Below are 18,929 nucleotides of genomic sequence, written 5' to 3'. Positions count from 1 at the left end.
CCACATTTCCGGTAACTGAACAGGTTACAATTAGAAGATGATGCTGGATTTCCCCTCCCTCATGATAAGTAGTCAGTGGGAAATACAGCCTATTTTTATTAAACAATGGACAAATTGAAATCTCTTCTGTCCCATAGAAGTTGATGTAAATTATTGGGTGGGAGGAAGCTTGTTGTGTTTTGCAAAGCTACAATCTATTTTAGGCAATGATTTTTTACAAATTGTTTTGGCTGGGACTGAAATAAAGCAAAACAAAACGTTCTGGTATGTTTAGTAGCATTATGGCAGTTATGCAGTGGGTGGAATGCCTGGTGGAGGGGACAGACTGAAGGCGTGGTAGCAAAATGCAGAGGGTAAAAGTCTGCTCTTAAATCCACACAGCAGATGTGCACACTGATACTGGGCTCTTCCTTGTGCATAAAGCTTCTATTGACATGAAAGGGAGACTTGCATGTGTCTGAAGAGCAGACTGTTAGATCCGAGGTGCACTGTGTGGGTTCTGAGACAAATGTTGCCTGGGAAGTCCATAAAATTCATTGGAGAATTAAATAGGACTACTGCTGTTACAAGCTTTTCCACTGCCATTTATTTGGTATCACGTCACTATCCCCAACATTACTGATGATTTCTTTCTTTCTTTCTTTCTTTCTTTCTTTCTTTCTTTCTTTCTTTCTTTCTTTCTTAAGAAAAAGAGATGTTTGAGGATTTGAGAAGAATGGATATTGTACACTTGCCCCAAACATCAGAATAGTGTTATAACTCTTTGTACAGTAACTCAACCACTATACTCCTCTGTTTCTAACTCTTTCATGGAAATAGGTTTCCAATTTCCATTGCCACCTTTCTGATTCCAGAAAACTAGATTGGTGGTGGTAGTGCCTTGAATGTAACGACGTCAAAGGAGCCAGATTCTCAGCTGGTGTAAACTGTCATAGTTCCATTGAAGTCAAAGAAGCTATGATAGTTTACATTAGATGAGGACATGGCCCAAAGCCTTGTAGTAGACAGAGTTTACAGGTTAAAGAACTTTTTTCTCCTAAGGTTACCTGAGTTGCCAGCACCATGCTGAAAGTTCAGTATCAGGTTGTGCTGGGAATACCTGCTCTAGTAAGCCATTTATTATCCAAGGCGCTACCAGATGTCCACCATAGGCACTTGAGACTTCAGACTAGTAGGCTTGTGCTCCAAGTGAAAACTTTAATTTTATTTCTACCCACTAATCCTCAGCGTGCTTCTCCCTGGAGTTTGTGGTCACTCGCAACTTACTCTCAGAACATTATGTGTTGCAACAGAAGGGCAGTAGCTTCCCAGTATTTGTTACCAATCTGAGGAGCCAGCCATCTGTCAGCAAAACAGGAAGGCCTGGGTTCCCTTTGTCTCCTGGGCTTGTTTTGCTATTTTAGGGAGCTTTACTTCTCCCTGTATAGAAGAAAGCTGATGTGGTCTGAAGCAAGGGCTCCTGAAAGAGTGAGGGCCAAAGACTGAAGCTGCTGTTTTGCCCATCTGCCACTGCTTGAGGTGTATTCATTATTAATGGAGGCAGTGGCGGTTGCTGCTCAGATATGCAGCCCTGCCTGGGTAAATGAGACATTCTTCAGCAAATTGCTTCGTTTTTTGATTGCTGATTGTACGCGTGTCACCAAGCTGACTCAAGGTTCATCGATGCATGCTCAGTAAATTAGAAAGAACATAACTATGGATCAACCAAGAGAATGAATTCTGTGCCTACAATGACCCAGGGCCATTTAATTTTCTGCTTAATTTTGTTGCAGTCAGTTTGCATTTTGGGTTATTATGCAGTAGGAAATTAACAATAAATAACAAATTTGGTCCTCCTGTGCTTGTAATGATATTTTTATAAATCTTTGTAATGCTGTTTTTAAAAGGATCAAGGTCTGTGCCAGTCTGATACCCAGGTATGCAGGGAGGAAAATAAAGAGAAAAATACATTATTCTTGCCAGATAATCTCATAGTTAAATAGCAAAGGATTTTTCTTTCCCCCCACCCCACGCTTTTTGTCATGTTTTTTTGTATTTCACATTAACTTAATGCTCTTCCTCTCTTTCTTAGATTACTTGAGGAAAATGGAAACAGATGAGGCTCAAGATATGTCTCAGGTTTCAGGTGAGATCCTTAAAGAATACATCTCCGATGAAAATCTTGAATTCCTGTTAATCTCTGTACCAGAGTGCAGTGTTGTTGTTATTGTCATTATAATTGCTTTGGATCTTTTGTAATGCCAGAGTGGAAAGCAGGACATAATTAATGGTATCACTTAATATCAAACCTAGCAGTGCATAGACTTTTTTAAAAGGAACTTTATAAATAACGAAGCCAAGGAAAATATAGGTAGTTTTGCATTAAATCTACAGTAGTATATCCTTGAAGCATGGTCAGACTCACATTGGGGGGTATTTTGGGGAGACGGAGGAATGGACAAAAGATTGACTGGTACATGCCGGGTTCAGGACAAGTAAACTTCAGTCATGAGGGGAAAATATTAATGAAAAAAAATTGCTCACCAAGGAGGTTTATGGAATCTCTCCTGCCCCCCAACCCCCAAATCTTTTATAACGCAATTTGGCTTAAGAAATAAAGACTGGGTAGATAAATATCTGGGTAGATAGTAAAAGCCATAGCACCAATGACATTAGACTTTACGGGTCAGAACTCTTTTATTCCAAGGTGTCAACGTATTGAAAGAACCTTTAAGTGTTGCTTGGAAGAGTTAGGCCTCTAAAATTTGCCCTATGAATATCATAGTTAGGATTCTACAGGCCCTTGGCTTCTTGTGTTTCTCCCATTGGGAGTTTTATTATTGACTTCATTGGGGATAGAACTGGTCCCTTGGCAAGTCTGAAAATATAATTATCAAGATAATACTATTCTTAATACTATAGTGCTCCATCTCTAGTCTCAAGGAGCCATATAGTTGCCCTCCCCATAGGTTCCCTAATATTTGACAACAGCAATGGCAAATTACTTCCAGTTTTCACTTTTAGTATGCTGTTTAGAACAGGCCACCTTTGTTCATTGAGGCCTCCATCTTGCAGATGGGCTATGGTGGGCTAGCTCTCTAGGGGATGGGAGGCTGCTTTGACTCATGGGTTAGAAGGCCACACTCTGCCTCTTTCCTTGGGGGGAAGATTTGAAGGGAACTCCAGTAGTATTTCTAAGTGAGGGGAATACTTCCAGCTCTCCAAATGCTGAAGGATTGGTACCACTTCTAGTATTTCCACAGCATCCATAAGTGACAATAAGTGAGACAATAAGTAAGATTCTTTGGTGGTGATTTTCCTTTCTCAAAAAAAGTGGACTCTGAGGTGAATTTTAGCTCCCTGATATAATCTGCCAACAGTAAATGCCCTGCATAAACCTCCCCACTCTGCTGTGCCAGTGACCCATTGATCTTTGACTCTTGGGCTCTCTTGGAGCAGAGACTATCAGTTCTGCTGAACAGTTAGTTGTGTTGGTGATCAAATGGCCACAGAATAGCTTACACTTGCTTTCATTTGTGATCTGAGCTGTGTGTGCACACGGTATTCCAAAGGCAACAGCCTACTGGATTAACCCCCACAAATACTTGACTGAGCCCTCATTAATACGAGTAAAGTATTCTGATGTTGGTGGTGACATCATCCACAGGTCAACTGCTGATTCAATAAATCATTTCAATCCCTAATTTTTCCATCTGATATTATTGTGTATGTGATGCTGCATACAGTAGCATAGCCTAGTTTTCATGCCACGAAGAACAGCTTGGAGCGGGGGCAGGGGCAGAATGCTCTCTGGAGCTCACAGGAGCAGTTACATGCTGCTTATACCCCTTTAAGGGGTGCTACTTATTTCCTTCCCATCAGGGGCGGCTCTATGTATTTTGCCGCCCCAAGCATGGCAGTCAGGCGGCTTTCAGCGGCGCGCCTGCAGGAGGTCTGCCGGTCCCGCGCCTTCAGCGTACCCACTGCCGAATTGCTGCCGAAACCACGGGACTGGCGGACCTCCCGCAGGAATGCTGCCGAAGGCAGCCTGACTGCCGCCCTCACAGCGACCGGCAGGCCGCCCTGCGCGGCTTGCCATCCCAGGCACGTGCTTGCTGCGCTGGTGCCTGGAGCCACCCCTGCTTGGTTGGTAAGCTCTGCTGGCCAGTAGGCATGGGATGAAGGGAATCATACCCTATTGGGGATGCCGTATGCTTCCAGGGACATAATTGCAGGGCAAGGCTGCTGTAATATGTTGGGGACAAGCTTGGCAGTTGTACAGTTCCAGGACTGAGGGGTCATAACTGCAGCTCTTCTCCTGCACTGTGCCTAGTGCTCCTCAGCCCCACTGTAGAATCTGAGCCAATGGACTAGATGTGCCACTGCCTTTCGCTTGGTATAGTTATTCATACTTTGTAAAGTAGGTGTAAGAGCCCTGTCAAGTCAGAATGGTAGCACTTGGAAGCCATTTACTTGCATAGCTGTAACGGACACAAGGTGTGTCAGTGGAGAATCAGGCCAACACAGCATAGGGTGACCAGACAGCAAGTGTGAAAAATCTGGACAGAGGGTGGGGGGTAATAGGAGCCTATATAAGAAAAAGCCCCAAATATCAGGACTGTCCCTATAAAATCGGGACATCTGGTCACCCTAACACAGCATAAAATGGGCATAAGTGAGATCAGAGTCAGGCCCTTTGTATTTGCAACACAAATGTTCCCACTTGGAATTCGGTCACTGCTAGTTCCTAAAGGAACCAAAATGCTCTATGATAAGCTCAGAGTTCACCCTTTTGTCTCCTGAAAGTGATATTTCATGAGGCAAGCAGTTGCAGTTCTGAAATGAAGAGAGAGCTGACATACATTTAACCAAACAGTATCCGGTGCCCATACAAGAGAATCAGAAAACACAGATAATATCTCACTTAACCAGCAGTGTTTATCCTGCTGTTTTTTTCAGTTCTAGATTGGGTTTAACAGTTGAGGGAGAATGAAAGACCAGTGTGAATGTTTTCACCACTATCACACAAAGATCTCCCCAAGGAACCACTATTTGTAGTTCTCCACTTTTGCCAGTTGATGAGAAAACAGGGAAAAAGGTTTTGCTTCTGACATGGCAGGCTAGAGCATCAGCTGGTGTAAATCGGCTTCGCTGCATTTAGCTCCAGTCATTGCGTCTGATTCTCTTCTTAAGCCAGTGTAAATTGGGAGAAATTTCATCAATCTCAGTGACTTTACACCAGTTTAAAAGTGACATAAGTGAAAGGAGAATTAGGTTCCTAGTCTTCAGTCAAGACAATCTTATTTCTTTCTTCTTGCATTACTGTGTAAGTGACCATAGAGTTACCACTCAAAATAACCCTAAAGCTTCAGAAGCTCTTTTAGCTATTATTAGTTTCTAGAAAAGTAAAGATCCAGTATTTCTAAAAGAAAACATTGACTGTCTTACTTTTAATAATACTGAGTGCTTCTAAAGCACCTTTCTGGCCTGAACCTCGGAGGCGTCAAAAAATTCTGTGGAGATGCTGAGCCAGCTCTGTGCTCGTTGGCTTCATTGGGAGTAAAAAATGCTCAGAACATTCTTGGACTGGTTCCGTAAGTTTCCCAAAACTCCTGTTTGGTAGTCAGTGCTATCATTCCCATGCTACAGATGGAGAAACTGAAGTACAAAGAGGTTGAGGGCCTTCAGTTTGCAAAATAAACAGTCTGCAGGCTTGGGCCCTAATGCTACAATTCTCTCACACATGTGTCAGGGGTTAGGCATTTGAGACCCTCTTTGGAGAGCCTAAATATCGATTTGGGTGCCTGATTTTAGGCATCCAAGTTTAAAATTTTTGGCTTAAGTGACTTACCCAAAGTCACCCAATGACTCAGTGGCAAAGTCAGAAATAGAATTCAGATTTCCCAGAAGTCCTGTGCTTTCCCTCTAAAGCTTTTTATAAACAAGGGAATGTTTTAAGGCTGTTTTAAAAAAACAAAATTTACACCTAGATGCTAGACTGCCGTGTGTGTGTGTGTGTGTTTCACACACTTTGAGCAAAACTATGTATAAGAGTGGAGTAAATGTGTGGGACTTCTATGATTTTGTGACATTTTAAGAAATGGTCCCAGTGCTCACTACTACCTTTACAATTATATCCCTTACATCTGTTGTTATTCTGGACATGCCTGTAAGAAATTAAATGGAGAACTGTTTCTTTTCCCCCTTTCCATTTTTAAATCCATCTGCAAGAAATGTTAGCAAGATTGCATATCTGTAAGATTGCCATGCAGTAGTGAATTTATCAGGGTGTAACAATTTAGATGTAGTTAAGGCATGAAATAAGAATATCATGCTCTGGAATCCAAGAGAAAAAGCTCCACAAACATAGCTATTTTAAAACTATTATTTTTACCCAGTCTTTTCGTATACGAGGATTGTGCTATCATGTGCGGTGGGAAGAAGTCCCAAGCTTCTGTGACAAGAGTTATTAAAGCAAAGTTTGCAAAGTGGAGTTTCCTCAAACAAAGTAGTGTGTTCGATCTTCAGCTTGTGCAAATCAGCTCCACTGAAGTCCACCGATTTATACCAGTTGGGTGTCTGGCCCCATTCTTTAGTAAAACTAAACAAGCAGCATCCAGCTGGCAAACCTGGTTATTTACAGTACACTGCCAAAATGCTTGGCCTTCAAAATTTTTTTTGAATCCCAAAAAGCTTCCTTTAAAGATGTGGAGGTAGGATGCCTAACTTTGGGGAGGAATACAGTTCTGAGTTTATGCTTGCTATTCCATGTGGTATGCAGTTACCTATTTAAACTGGTCTTTAGAAACACAAGCCCGATGCTTTTTATAATCGCTCTTCTCCCAAATCTAGAGTAAGTATGTGGGCTTTAGCTGGCGTAATGGAGAGCACAATAGGGCCTTGAAACTTGCAAGTGGCTTTTGATTTATTTATTTTTAAGCCATTTTGCCAAGAAAAATCTAAGATTAGGGAAACTGGTTCTGATTGGGAATGACCCTCGCCCATGAGTTAAATTTTTTCTTCTTCTTCTTTTTTTTAAATAGCTCAAATGTTTAAACTATATTACCCCACTCTCTGTAAGATGCATCTCAGCTTGGCAAGTTGTGACTTGCCGTGAAAAAGTTGTTTGCAGTTCTTAAGTTCCTTAAAGCCTGTAAAGTAGTGAAGGAAATTACAAGGCTAGCTGCACAAAGGATCTGAGCAAATAATAATCAAAACAACATTTTAATCAGCTTGCTTCCTGCTTTGTTCTTTTTTGCTCTGAGTTCATGCTCCTTCTTTTCCCTTACCCAACCCATCTTCAGCTGGGCATCCACATCTAGTCAGTATTATCTGTCTCTTTATGAAAATATCATAGAAGTTAGAGATGGGAGTTAGAAGTTAGGGTGGAGGGATAGCTCAGTGGTTTGTGTATTGGTCTACTAAACCTAGGGTTTGTGAGTTTAATCCTGGAGCGGGCCACTTAGGGATGTAGGACAAATCAGTACTTGGTCCTGCTAGTGAAGGTAGGGGGCTAGAATCAATGACCTTTCAGGACTGTTCTAGGAGATAGGATATCTCCATAAATAAATGTGAAAGACATTTTAACCCATGTAGTCTGTCCTCCTGCCAGTGCGGGGATTAGTCCCCACAGTTTATCTTGAAGTTCTTTGTTCACCGTAGTTTTAAATGATTCATCTGATGCTGCTCCTGCTGCTTCCCTTGGGAGACTGTTGTACAATCTGATAAATTCATCAATAAGAAATTAAGTCAACTTTTTTTTCCCTTTTAAATTTAATCCCTTTATACCTAGTTATGTAGCCACAAAGTCCTTAGCAGCACTTTCCTTTCTATACCGTCTTCAAATACTTGTAGATGATCTTCATAAAAGGCCCTCAGTAATTAAAGCTGGTAAAGTTAGTGGTGTTATTCCGACATCAGTGAGATCAGAATATAGCCCATTTTCTATCTCATTCTTTATTGTTTGATAAAAGAATCGTCTTTTAATAATGGCGGTCTAAATTAATCTCCTAGATAACTCCATTGGCTACAATAGAGTGACACCAGGCCTGAATTTGACGCATAGTGTTTAAAGCCATTGTAAGAGGGCCTCTTGGCAGGATAATGCATGCTGTAGTACTAGACAACAGTGTTGTACCCACAGTCAGGACTGGCTCCAGGCACCAGCCCAGCAAGCAGGTGCTTGGGGCAGCCAAGGGGAAGGGGTGGCACGTCGGGCTGTTTGGAGGTGGGTCCCTCTCAGAGGGAAGCAGCTGCTGCCGAATTCCTGCCGAAGAAGAAAGCGGTGCGGTGGAGCTGCCGCCGGAGTGCCGCTGATCGCAATTGCGATCACGACTTTTTTTTTTTTCTTCCGCCGCTTGGGGCGGCAAAAACCCTGGAGCCGGTCCTGCCCACAGTGAATGAAAATCAACACAGGAAACCTCCCCATTTGTCATAGTGCAGTAATTAGGAGTGGAATTATTTTCTGAAATGTTTTGCATTCGGAACTGAAATGTTACCTTTTTAATTTAAAAACTTGCTATGGAACCTGATTTGTTTATACTGCAAAAAGCTTGTATTCAAGCTATTGGTTTGTTTCACTTTGCCAACGAGAGATCACAAAACACAAAGCAGTACCATGTTGGGTTGTACTTGATTCTGGCAGCCGTGCACTGGCAAGCCAAATCATTCAAGGTGCTGAGCGACAGAAGTCACTGGGAGCTGAGGGAACTAACCGTCTTGTAGGGTCAAGCCATTTTTAAGCCTGTGTTGTGAGCCAGCCAGTGAGAACTGTGGCTAAGAGTGAAGCCATGCTGTAAGCCGGGGTGGGCAAACTATGGGCCATATCCGGCCTGGCAGACCATTTAATCTGGCCCCACCCCAGAGCCCACACCCCCAGCTGGAGCCCTCACATCCCTCCCCTGTACCCAAACGCCCTGCCCCAGCCCTGATCTCCCTCCCGCCCTCTGAACCCCTCGGTCCGAGCCTGGAGCCCCCTCCAGCACCCCAAACCCCTCATCTCCAGCTCCACCCCAGAGCCCTCACCTCACCTGGACCCCAACCCAGAGGCCCCCCCCCGTACCCTGAACTCCTCATTTCTGGCCCCACCCCAGAGCCCGCACCCCTAGCCGGAGGCCTCACCCCATCCCGCACCCCTACCCCCAATTTCGTCAGCATTCCTGACCCACCATACAATTTCCATACCCCAGTGTGGCCCTTGGGCCAAAGAGTTTGACCACCCCTTCTGTAGACCCTAGCCATTTGTGAGTAGAGCTTTTAGAGCATTTAGACAATTTGTCAGTAGTTTTGCTGTTCATAGGTGCTAGCACCAGAGCAAAAATCTACTTATCTTCATGTAGCATCCAGAGAAAAAAGTAAGAGGTTAGTCCCTTGATATTCTGGGTAAAGTAAATCGAGCAAGGATGCTCTTCCATGCATATAACTCCCACTGCAGGAGGAGCTTTTCATGCAAGAGGATAGCAGGCTAGGGTCCCTGGTAAGTGTTTTAGCTATTCCACTCAATATTATTAATCTTACATTATTATTTATTCTTCTGTGACTAGGAAAGGAAAGTCCTCCGATAAGTGATGTCCCAGATGATGCAGATGAGCCCATGCCTGTACCAGAAGACCTTTCAACCAGTACAGGAGGACAGCAGAAGAATGACAGAGTTTTGGGTAAGATGGTTGGTCTGCTGTGTTTAGAAATATTAGTCACCATAGTATTAAACAAAATACTGTATAGTTGACTGGTATACTAGGAAGTCTTGAGTCTCTTCATCCCCTGTAGCAGATGGTAATTCAATGAGGTTGTTCAGTGCTTTCCCCCCAGCCATCACCTAGGGGAATGCAGTCTGCAGGCCAGCAGGCCAGTTCACCCTAAAGGAACTAGAAAGATCCTGCCACTTGTCTAGTTTCTAAAGCATGACTGGTTGCATGCATCTCCCTCAAGGAGATGAAACCCTTCTCATTCTGCATAGGAAACTGTTCTGCTGTAGAGATCAGTAATAGATTATGAAGTGCGTGGTTCCAAAGCAAAATAAAGCTTACTCCAATTTTGTTAACACGTGGAACACTCAGTTTTCTGATCTGAACATTAGCTTGGCCATGAGCACCGTTAGCTCTGCACTTGGTGGATTTCTTCAAACATTTCACATTATAGCATATGGTTTGCTCATAACTTGCAAGTTCTTTGGCTATATATGTCCAACCTTTTTACAGACTGCTCTGCAATGACTCTTGCTGTTTTTATTGTGCATACCCTGAAAATCACTTGAATTTCTCTTTCCTGTGTAATCTGCAAAATGGCCAAATCCATTAGTTTACAGCTAATCATGAACCAGAACTGATTTGCAAAGTGCTGATACTTCTTCTTAGGGTAGGTCTACACTTACCCGGTAGTTCAGCGGTGAGCAATCGAACTTCTGGGGGTTAGTGTAGACCTGGCCTTAGACTAAGAGCTTGTTTGCTTTGCGCTTTAATCCACCCAAGACAGGTGTGAATTCTAATGAGCACTAGTGTGTTGAGCACTAACTGGCCCATGTGGACCCTCCTGGCACGCACTAAAAGTCCTCCACTGTGCATTAATGTAATACTGTTTGGAATGGAGCTATGTTAACATGCACTAGGGAAGTTTTAGTGCATGCCAACAGAGTTCACAGTTAGTGTGCAACATACTAATGCACACTAGAATTTACACCTGTCTGTTGTGGACTAATGCAGTGTGTAGACAAGCGCAGAGTCATTAACTCACAGTCCAGTGTGAAGGATTGGGTCTGTTGCTGCCTGACACACGTATGTGCCTATATTTACTCTGATAGAGTAAAATATTCAAATATACCTGTGCTGCTGCTTGTCTCCACTAGGGTGACCAACTCAGAAGGAATTTACAGAGCCATAGAATCAACATTTCCTCTGTCTTCCAGATCTGGGATTAATACCAGGAAAGACTGAAATGTCCCTTTTGCTAGGAAAAGGCAATAAATATTAAAATGCCCTCCTTGTCTGTCTTCCAACACTGGGGGTTAGTAAAATTCCATTGATATTTGGATAAACAGAGGTGCCAGAAGAAGGGTTTATTTTATGGTAGCAATTAGAGGCCCCAATAGAGATGGGGCCCCATTGTGCGAGAGGCTGTATAAACAAAAGATTGAGAGGGTCCCTGCCCTGAAGAGTTAATACTCTAAACAGAGAAGACACACAAAGGATGGGAGGGGAAGAGGAGTCACAAAAAGGGGAAATGGCTCACCCAAACTGACCCCGCAGGGCAGGGGCGTAGCATGAATAGAACCACCAGCCCAATACTGCCTTGGGAGTCTTGATTTTGTTCAGCGCTTAAGCAAATATTCTCAAAAGTTGGAGCATAAAATTAGGCTCCTAAAGCCATAATTAGGCACCTAAAATAAGTGGTCTGACTCTTTAAAAAGAAAAAAAAAGTACAGGTGCTCAGTGTAACCCACACACTTCCAGCTGTGGTGTACTGTCCCATCTAGTGGCACCCAGACCACTGAGAGAGAGAGATTAATCAGTTTGCTCTACAGCCTTAGCAAAGAGCAATATGGCTTTTAGCTCATGAAGTAGAGGCTCATATATTAAGCTCTAGAGGTCCCAGGTTCAGGCCCGCCCTCCGACGACTGAGATCTGTCAGTGTTACACTCCGCAGTTTTGAAAATCAGGCCACTTATGAATTTAGGAGTCTAACTTTAGGCACCTGTTTTTGAAAATGTTGCCTTTATATCTTTGTTAACACGATCAGTGAACGGAACCTATCACTCCCCCACAATAACCTGCCATTACAACATATTCAAATCTTGATTTAAAACCTCCTAATCAAATAACTGGTGAATATAGATAACTTTTAAAACAGCCAATATTTTGATTACATCAAATTTATTTAACCGCACACAGATTATGCAAAATGGGCCATGCTTAAACCCACCTTTGCTGGTGGTGCAATTCTTCTCAGCACGCCTGTAGTGAGATTGCAAAGTAGTACATATCTACAGGGAGTTTTTATAAAACAAACACATTGTTCTTGGGTTTCCCTATACAATGAAATATATCTCTTGTCCTCATAGGATCCCAGTGGTAAAACAGGTCTTCATCATCTTGACTGCAGCATATCTTTCTACAGCTGCTCAAAGACCCTCATGTACCATGCATGGCTACTTGGGTAGCAGGGGTTTCATTTTTGCAAGGAAGAGATGCACTGTCCTATATAACAACAAAGACAATTTGCAATACTGTGCTCTCTGGGCACTATTCATTATAGACACTGAATCCAACACTTACGTTATTTCTCTAGACCCCCACCCCCACCCCCCCGCCCAGAGCTGGATTTGCTTTCATCCTTTCTAATAATCTTCTCTCCTGGAGCTAACCCCATAATTTTCAGAGAAAAACTATATTCTCCTGTTTAAAAGGCCTCAATTTCATAACTACCCCATATTCTACACAATCTTAGTGCTGTCTGGAGTATAATACATGCATCTGCTTGCTACCTTTTTTTTTAAAAAAAGTAAAAATGGGGTTCATAATAAGGGAGAATCTAATTCTGCTTTCATAATACTTATCAGTGCATGTTTCAGGGTCCCTCCAGCTGAACAGGGAGGCATTTTGTTTATCATTCCATCTTTGTCAGAGTTAAATACATGACTTTCATCTCCCATTAGCAAGGCTTGGCATGCAGCATGCATTTTACGTAGTCAGTGAAATATGGCCTCCAGAGACATTTTGGTTTGATAAGGTGGCTCCCCCATCCAGAAAAAGTTTAATGTCAGTCAAGGTTTAATGAATGCAATAGCAGAGATACTACAATGTTTGGACCATAAAACTTGCTAGACAGCTAGGAGAAGAACCTGTTACCACTGTGACAGTGGCATAGAAGTGTAGAAACTCCTTACATTGCACATTAAAGGAGTCATTGCTACACCTCTATCTATGTATTATCTCTCTATGTATTATCAGAGGTCATAAGTTAAATACCAAGATGACCTTGGAAGGCAATTTAGAGGAAAGGGGGAGATGGTCATGGACAGCAGATTATTGTAACGACCCACAAGTTATATACACATTGCAGTAGAGGGACAATTTGTGGGCCATGGTAATTTACACAAGATGCATATGAAAAAAGATGACCAGGCACATTTTTCTACTAAAGACTTTCCCATTGTTCTATCTGATTCTTTAGGCAATGGGAATACCCTGTGCATTCTAGTGCCTTTCAGCCTCTGATTATGTTTCTACCATAACCCCTTAGAAGATCAATTCTCTCCTTACTACATGCATGTAGCATTTATTGTTAACCAGAATTGTGGGTGTGTGTAGCTGAAACATAAGCCAACTGGAGATGACAATGGAAATTACTATTTGGTTAAATGGAAGGAGTAACTATTGTCCACCATGAACTGGTAACATTAGTTGAGAAATCTTGAAGGGATGACATACCTATCCCTGAGGTTGAAATGTTCCAAATGGACTGCTTGCTTTGTCAGATTAGTAGTTGCACTGAATGAAACGTCTAACCCCATCCTCAGAAAGTCAGTGACCTTTATTCATCCATTTAGCATTTTAAAGGTCAAAAGATCAGAGAACATAAGTTATTTTAGACAGAAGGATAGGCACCTAACTTCCCCTTTGTGCCTTTGAAAATCTCCTCTCCCACCTCCTTCTATGCTAACCTGAGTGTTGAACCTTATGCTGCAGACCTGCTAAAAAGGGAACATACTGAAACTCTTTTCCCTTGACAGGAAGTGCTTGCTGCATAGATTGGCCAATGCTTACTGGCCTGTCCTGTGCACATGTGTGAATGGTAGCACGTGGCTACAAGAACGGGGAGAAAGAACAATAGATCAATAAACATGAGCCTAGGTGCCTGGGAAATGCCCCACATAAGCTCTTCTTTCCTTTGGTGAACACTGTGCAAGTGCTTTCACACGTATACACAATACATTCTTATTAATATGCCATGATCTCTCAGAGAAGTGAAGGTACAGTTGATTCATAATAGAACAAAATTCACCAGCCAAGATTTTCTTTAGTGACTGGTGATTTTAGAGTGCATCAGTTTTTTTATGTCCAACTTGAATCAGCATGATGGGACCCAGATTTCAAGGTGTTAGTGGTCAGCAATTAATAAAAAAATCAAGCCCCTTTTAACGTGCCTCAAGATGAACACTCAACAATGGAGACAACCAAAATCTCTGTCTGTGAAAACGATAGGCAGCTTTGAAAATACTCTGTGCAGAAGTAAACTCATCACTAGCTTCTGAGAATACTCTAAATCAGCAGAGCAAAGCACCAATAAAGAGGGTCAGGGGACATAATTTAAGTCATTTTATTTTCCTGATCAGCTTGCCAACTTCTTTACCATCTAACTCCTGGATCACTGTGAGGTTGAATAGCTTCCTCCTTCAACCTCTACTTCTGCTGCCCGGTCTACCAAATCTCCTTCCTGCCTTTCTTCTCCACCCTAGATTTCCTTCTTGTTCTGATCTGGCACCAATAACCGTTTTTCTTTTCTTTTTGCTCTGCTCACCCAGACCCACCTACTCTGAGTTTCAGGATCTTTACTCCTAGAAACCACAAGTGAGATTTTCAAAAGTGCCTAAATGACTTAGGAGCACAAGTCTCACAGAAAGCCACTGACTTGTGTTAAGTCACATAAGGCCCAGATTCTGAAAGATATTTAGGCTCCTAACTTCAGTGGAAGTTTGAGGATCTGGGCCTTGGGCACTTTTGAAAATCACACCCTTTGGTGATAAGTGTTTTTTATAACCTTGCATAGATGCATAGTCCTACTTCCCATGTTTAACTGTTAATTAAAAAGCTGACCTGGAATGTTTGGTTCCCATTCCCACTGCCCTCATTCAGGTTTTGTAATAAACATTTAGAGCAGCTGCTGTGAATCGTCACTGCAGAGCTCCTTGCATTTGATAGGCAGTTACAGTTTAAGATCTTCTCACCCTGAGAATTTGCCCTGATTTGAGTCATCTGTGGCGTACAACTGATGTGCAAACCCCTAGAATAGACTAGTAAAGCCCCCATTTGCGTTGGTGTAACTTACCTTCATTTCCACCAGTGCAAATAGAAGCTTCCTTTGTCTACGTTAGAGTTTACATAAGTGTGCCTACATCAATGGCTGGCCACTGATGGCTGAAATGGGAGGCAAATTCCGAGCTTAGATGAGGCCTCAAAAAAGAAATTGTGGGCCCAGGGCTCACAAATTTTCTGAAACTGTAGCTACCTGCTAAAGGTGGGCATCCATATTGCTTACTCACAGCAGCTGCTTTAAACATTCATTTCAGAATTGAATGGGGGCAGTGAAGAGAACCAGTGGCTTTGTAAACAAAAGGTAAAAGTGGCCACCAGCCCAGTAGCTGGTGATTGCTATGGGCTTTGAATTCTTAGACCACAAGACCATTCTTCCTTCCCAGAGGGAGTGGGGAAAACTCCTCCCCCACGGGTTGAAATGTGGACAGACTGTAAGGTAAAATGCCCAAAAGTCACAGGTTTTAGAGGTCACAGGGTGTGTGGGGGGGAGAAGGGGATCACTCTTTTAACCTAAGGCATGCTGGCTTTTACTGTAAACTACAAACTCCAGTCAGTTTTCTCAACCCATTTAAAAAAAATGGGGGGTGGGGGGTGAAGGGGAGAGCAATATCTATTCCTCTCTCCTCTAATTTGAGTTTGGTAAAGGGCTGATGTTACCTCCCTCCCACACACCTAATTTTCAGTAGGAGCCTGCTCAGTTACTGAACCTCAGCACCTGGTATCGCTGGGACTCTGACACATCTCTAGGATCCTTTATTCCACATGTCTTGGTGATTCAGAGGAGGTGTCACTTGTATTACCGTCTTCTTAGATCTGGTGTATACCAGTATTCTCACTCCTGGATACCATGATCTTTTATTTCTCCTAAAGCACTTCAGCACCTGCAAAGAGGATACCAGGGTACACAGGTGTCTGAAGGTGCCAGCTACTACAGCTCAACTTTAAAATAGTTCTGTGGAAACTCCCAACTAGGTGAGTGCAGGCAGAGAAAAAGTGAGAGAAGGCTGCTGAAAAAGAGGGAGACAAGGCAGGAAAACAAAAGGGGAAGTGCAACACCCTAGATTGCAAAACACAGTCCAATTGGTTGCGATAAGTCCATATTACTCTGTCCAGTTAATTGCTATTTTGACAGTGGAACTGTGGGCCCCAAACTACTAAGCATTTAGGAGAGCAACAGAACTAAACTCTTTACCATCAATCGGTCTCATCCAGTTGGACTTTGGTGGCCAGCAAGGGTGTGTGCTGTGTATGTATAATAAAATACTTTTGTGTGTAAAATCTCAGAGAGAAAGAGAGTGAATATAAAGCTGAAGTGTGACTTAAAGGGTTCACTTTCATCAGTTTGGGATGTCTATGTTGCTCACATGACTGGCAAAGCGCTGAGGGAATTGTATGAATCATCCTGAATAAGTGCTGGTAAAAACTCATGTATTCTGTAGGCACCAAAGATGTAACCGAAAAACTACTTTAGAAATGTTTTGGGGAGACTTTCATGTTTGTATTGGAAGTTCTCTATTAAATCTCCAAAATAAAACCAGATTTCTGCAGTATCATAAATCCAGCTGAAGAGGTTTCTGACGGAGTGAAAAAAAATTATAACCAATATGTTTTAGAAACTTTTTAAAATAGGGAAGCTGGGAATCTCCCCTCTCATATGGGCTAAAGCTTCCATTGAGGAGTCATGAGATAGTGGACCTTAAAACTGTCACTGGTGCAGCTCTGAATATTGCCTGCAGTTGGACCCTGGCCAGTATGATTTTGTGGGAAATTCCACATTTGAGAGGAAAGTAGGAAATATTTTTGTGGGGTTGTTCTTTTTAAAAATATGGCTGAATTAAACAGCTCAGGGTTTTTGTATATTAGAGTAAATAGGGTGGAGATGGGTTAGTGGGCAGAGTGCAAAAAGGACTGTTAAAAGTGCATGATAAATCACACAAATATCATTACCACAGAAGTGGGGGGGAGGGTGTATGTGATGCATTGTATATACATCAGCCTGGCAAAAATTCTATTTGCCCATTGGATAGAATGAGACCGTGCACTACACATATATGGACTGCTGAAGTGAGGCACTAAGGTGATGGATGTGGAGGGCTAATGGAATATTGAAGGATGCTGCTGAAAACAAGCTGTGCAACACAGACAGGTGATGGTTATTTTCAGCAGCTTATAAATGCAGACAGATAGGTACAGATTTCCATGGGGCCAGTGAAAGATAGTTCCTTGAACCCAGAATTATGTCCCTGTCACATTTCAAAGGCCTGCTAAAAATAATGGCGTGACAACTTCTCAAAACAAAGTTGCACAAATAGTTTATAATGGCAAATGTTAGGTTGTCTAATCATACGGGTCACTGCCATGCCCCTATCATAAAATACTTTAACACAGGGCACTGTGGAAAGTAAGGCTGGAACCTACCATAAAACCTGTGTCAAAATCTGCTCTTGGGTATAACCACTTAATTCAAGGGCTTCCTTGAGACCAGAAGTTATCCTAAATAGGATAATACTTTGGGGCAATGGGTGTTATATTCTACAAGCATCTTTTTCAAGCTTTATCTTTTAAGTGGAGGGATGACTTCTTTACTCAAAACACGACAACATTCTGGGTGGGAATGGTATTTTTTTCTTTTTTCATCCAAGTTATGTAATTAGTAGAACTGATGCCATTTTAAGGGTACCCGAGCATTGCTGAGGGCAGTGCAAATGTCCACTAGTAAATGTCATTGCTATGCCAGGGAAAAAACAAAACTGTCCGAGTGTTATTTCTTCACAGTGGGAAGTAAGGCCTTGTGTATACTACAAAGTTTTGTCAGCAAAAGCTGTCTTTTGCCAACAAAACAGGGGAGGTATACACACTGCAAAGCTACTTTTGTCGGTAAAATAAAACCACCTCAATGAGAGACATAAAGCTTTTTGCAGCAAGTTAAAGCAACAAAGAGACAGTGTAGACACTGCTGTGTGTTTTGTCGACATAACTGGCTTCTAGCAGCAGGGCTGGCGCTTCCACTAGGCGACCCTAGGCCGTCGCCTAAGGCGGCAAGATGTGGGGGGCGGCATTTTGCCGCCCTCGGCAGAATTTCGGCGGCGATTCCTCTGGGCGGAAAGAAAAGCGGCTGCGGAAATGCCGCCGAGAACCAGGGCTGCCCAGAGGGGCTTCTTCTGCTCCGGGTCTTCGATGGAAATTCGGCGGCGGGTCTTTCACTCGCTCTGGGACCCGCCGCTGAAGTGCCCCGAAGACCCGGACCGGAAGGACCCCCGTCGCCGAGAATGCAGCTTCAGAGGAGGAGCTGCCGCGGATTACTGAGGAGGAGCGCTGCCGCCTAGGGCAGCAAAAACCCTGGCGCCGCTCCTGTCCACCAGTATCCCACAATGCCTGCCCTGACTGCTCTGCTCACTGTTTTGATCTCTGCTGCCCTGCAGGCATGCCCCTCCCCGCCCTTTCAAAGCTCAGGGAAGTATCTGACAGCTGAGCATCCTGCTCTGTTTGGGGAACAAAGAGCAAATCATTAATGTGGAATTCTCCTCTTCTGCCCTACACTAAAAATAGGGTGGCAGGCAGTGGGGAGTGGGGACAGGAGACATTGCTGTGCTGCTTTGACACTCCTCAGCACAGATAGCTCACAGAGCTTCTCAGGATGCAGCTCCCCGCAGCTGAGGAGGCTGTGGGAGAACTCGGAGGGAATCACAGAACCATAGGCAGGCAGGCAGAGGAGGCTGCTTCTGGAGAGACTGCTGTGCAGAGCAGAGCTGGGGGCTGACTTGCGGGGGGGAGGTTCCCTTCCCCCTACCTCGGCATAGGCCGGTCAGCCTGCTGTCTCCTTTGCCCCAGACACACCACTCTCCTCTCCCACCCCCATCCCCCTCCAGTTGAAAAAGGGGCTGACAATCTACTAGGATGCCCCTGGAACGATGGGATTGA

General features: G+C 43.3%; 1 protein-coding gene across 7 annotated transcripts in view; it reads left to right on the top strand.

Moving 5' to 3' along the window:
• IKZF1 (IKAROS family zinc finger 1) overlaps positions 1-18,929 on the top strand; it is a 96,008-nt gene that overhangs the window by 11,916 nt on the left and 65,163 nt on the right. For all 7 annotated transcript variants that reach the window (XM_054016709.1, XM_054016708.1, XM_054016707.1 and 4 more), the window contains exons 2-3: positions 2,072-2,125; positions 9,522-9,635. In XM_054016709.1, coding sequence (XP_053872684.1) covers positions 2,086-2,125; positions 9,522-9,635 — 154 coding nt within the window. In that variant the 5' untranslated portion in view covers positions 2,072-2,085. The remainder of the gene's footprint in view (positions 1-2,071; positions 2,126-9,521; positions 9,636-18,929) is intronic.

The sequence above is a fragment of the Malaclemys terrapin genome, chromosome 2 (genome assembly GCF_027887155.1).
Source record: "Malaclemys terrapin pileata isolate rMalTer1 chromosome 2, rMalTer1.hap1, whole genome shotgun sequence".
Taxonomy (NCBI): domain Eukaryota; kingdom Metazoa; phylum Chordata; order Testudines; family Emydidae; genus Malaclemys; species Malaclemys terrapin.
This window is presented reverse-complemented; position numbering and strand designations above follow the sequence as displayed.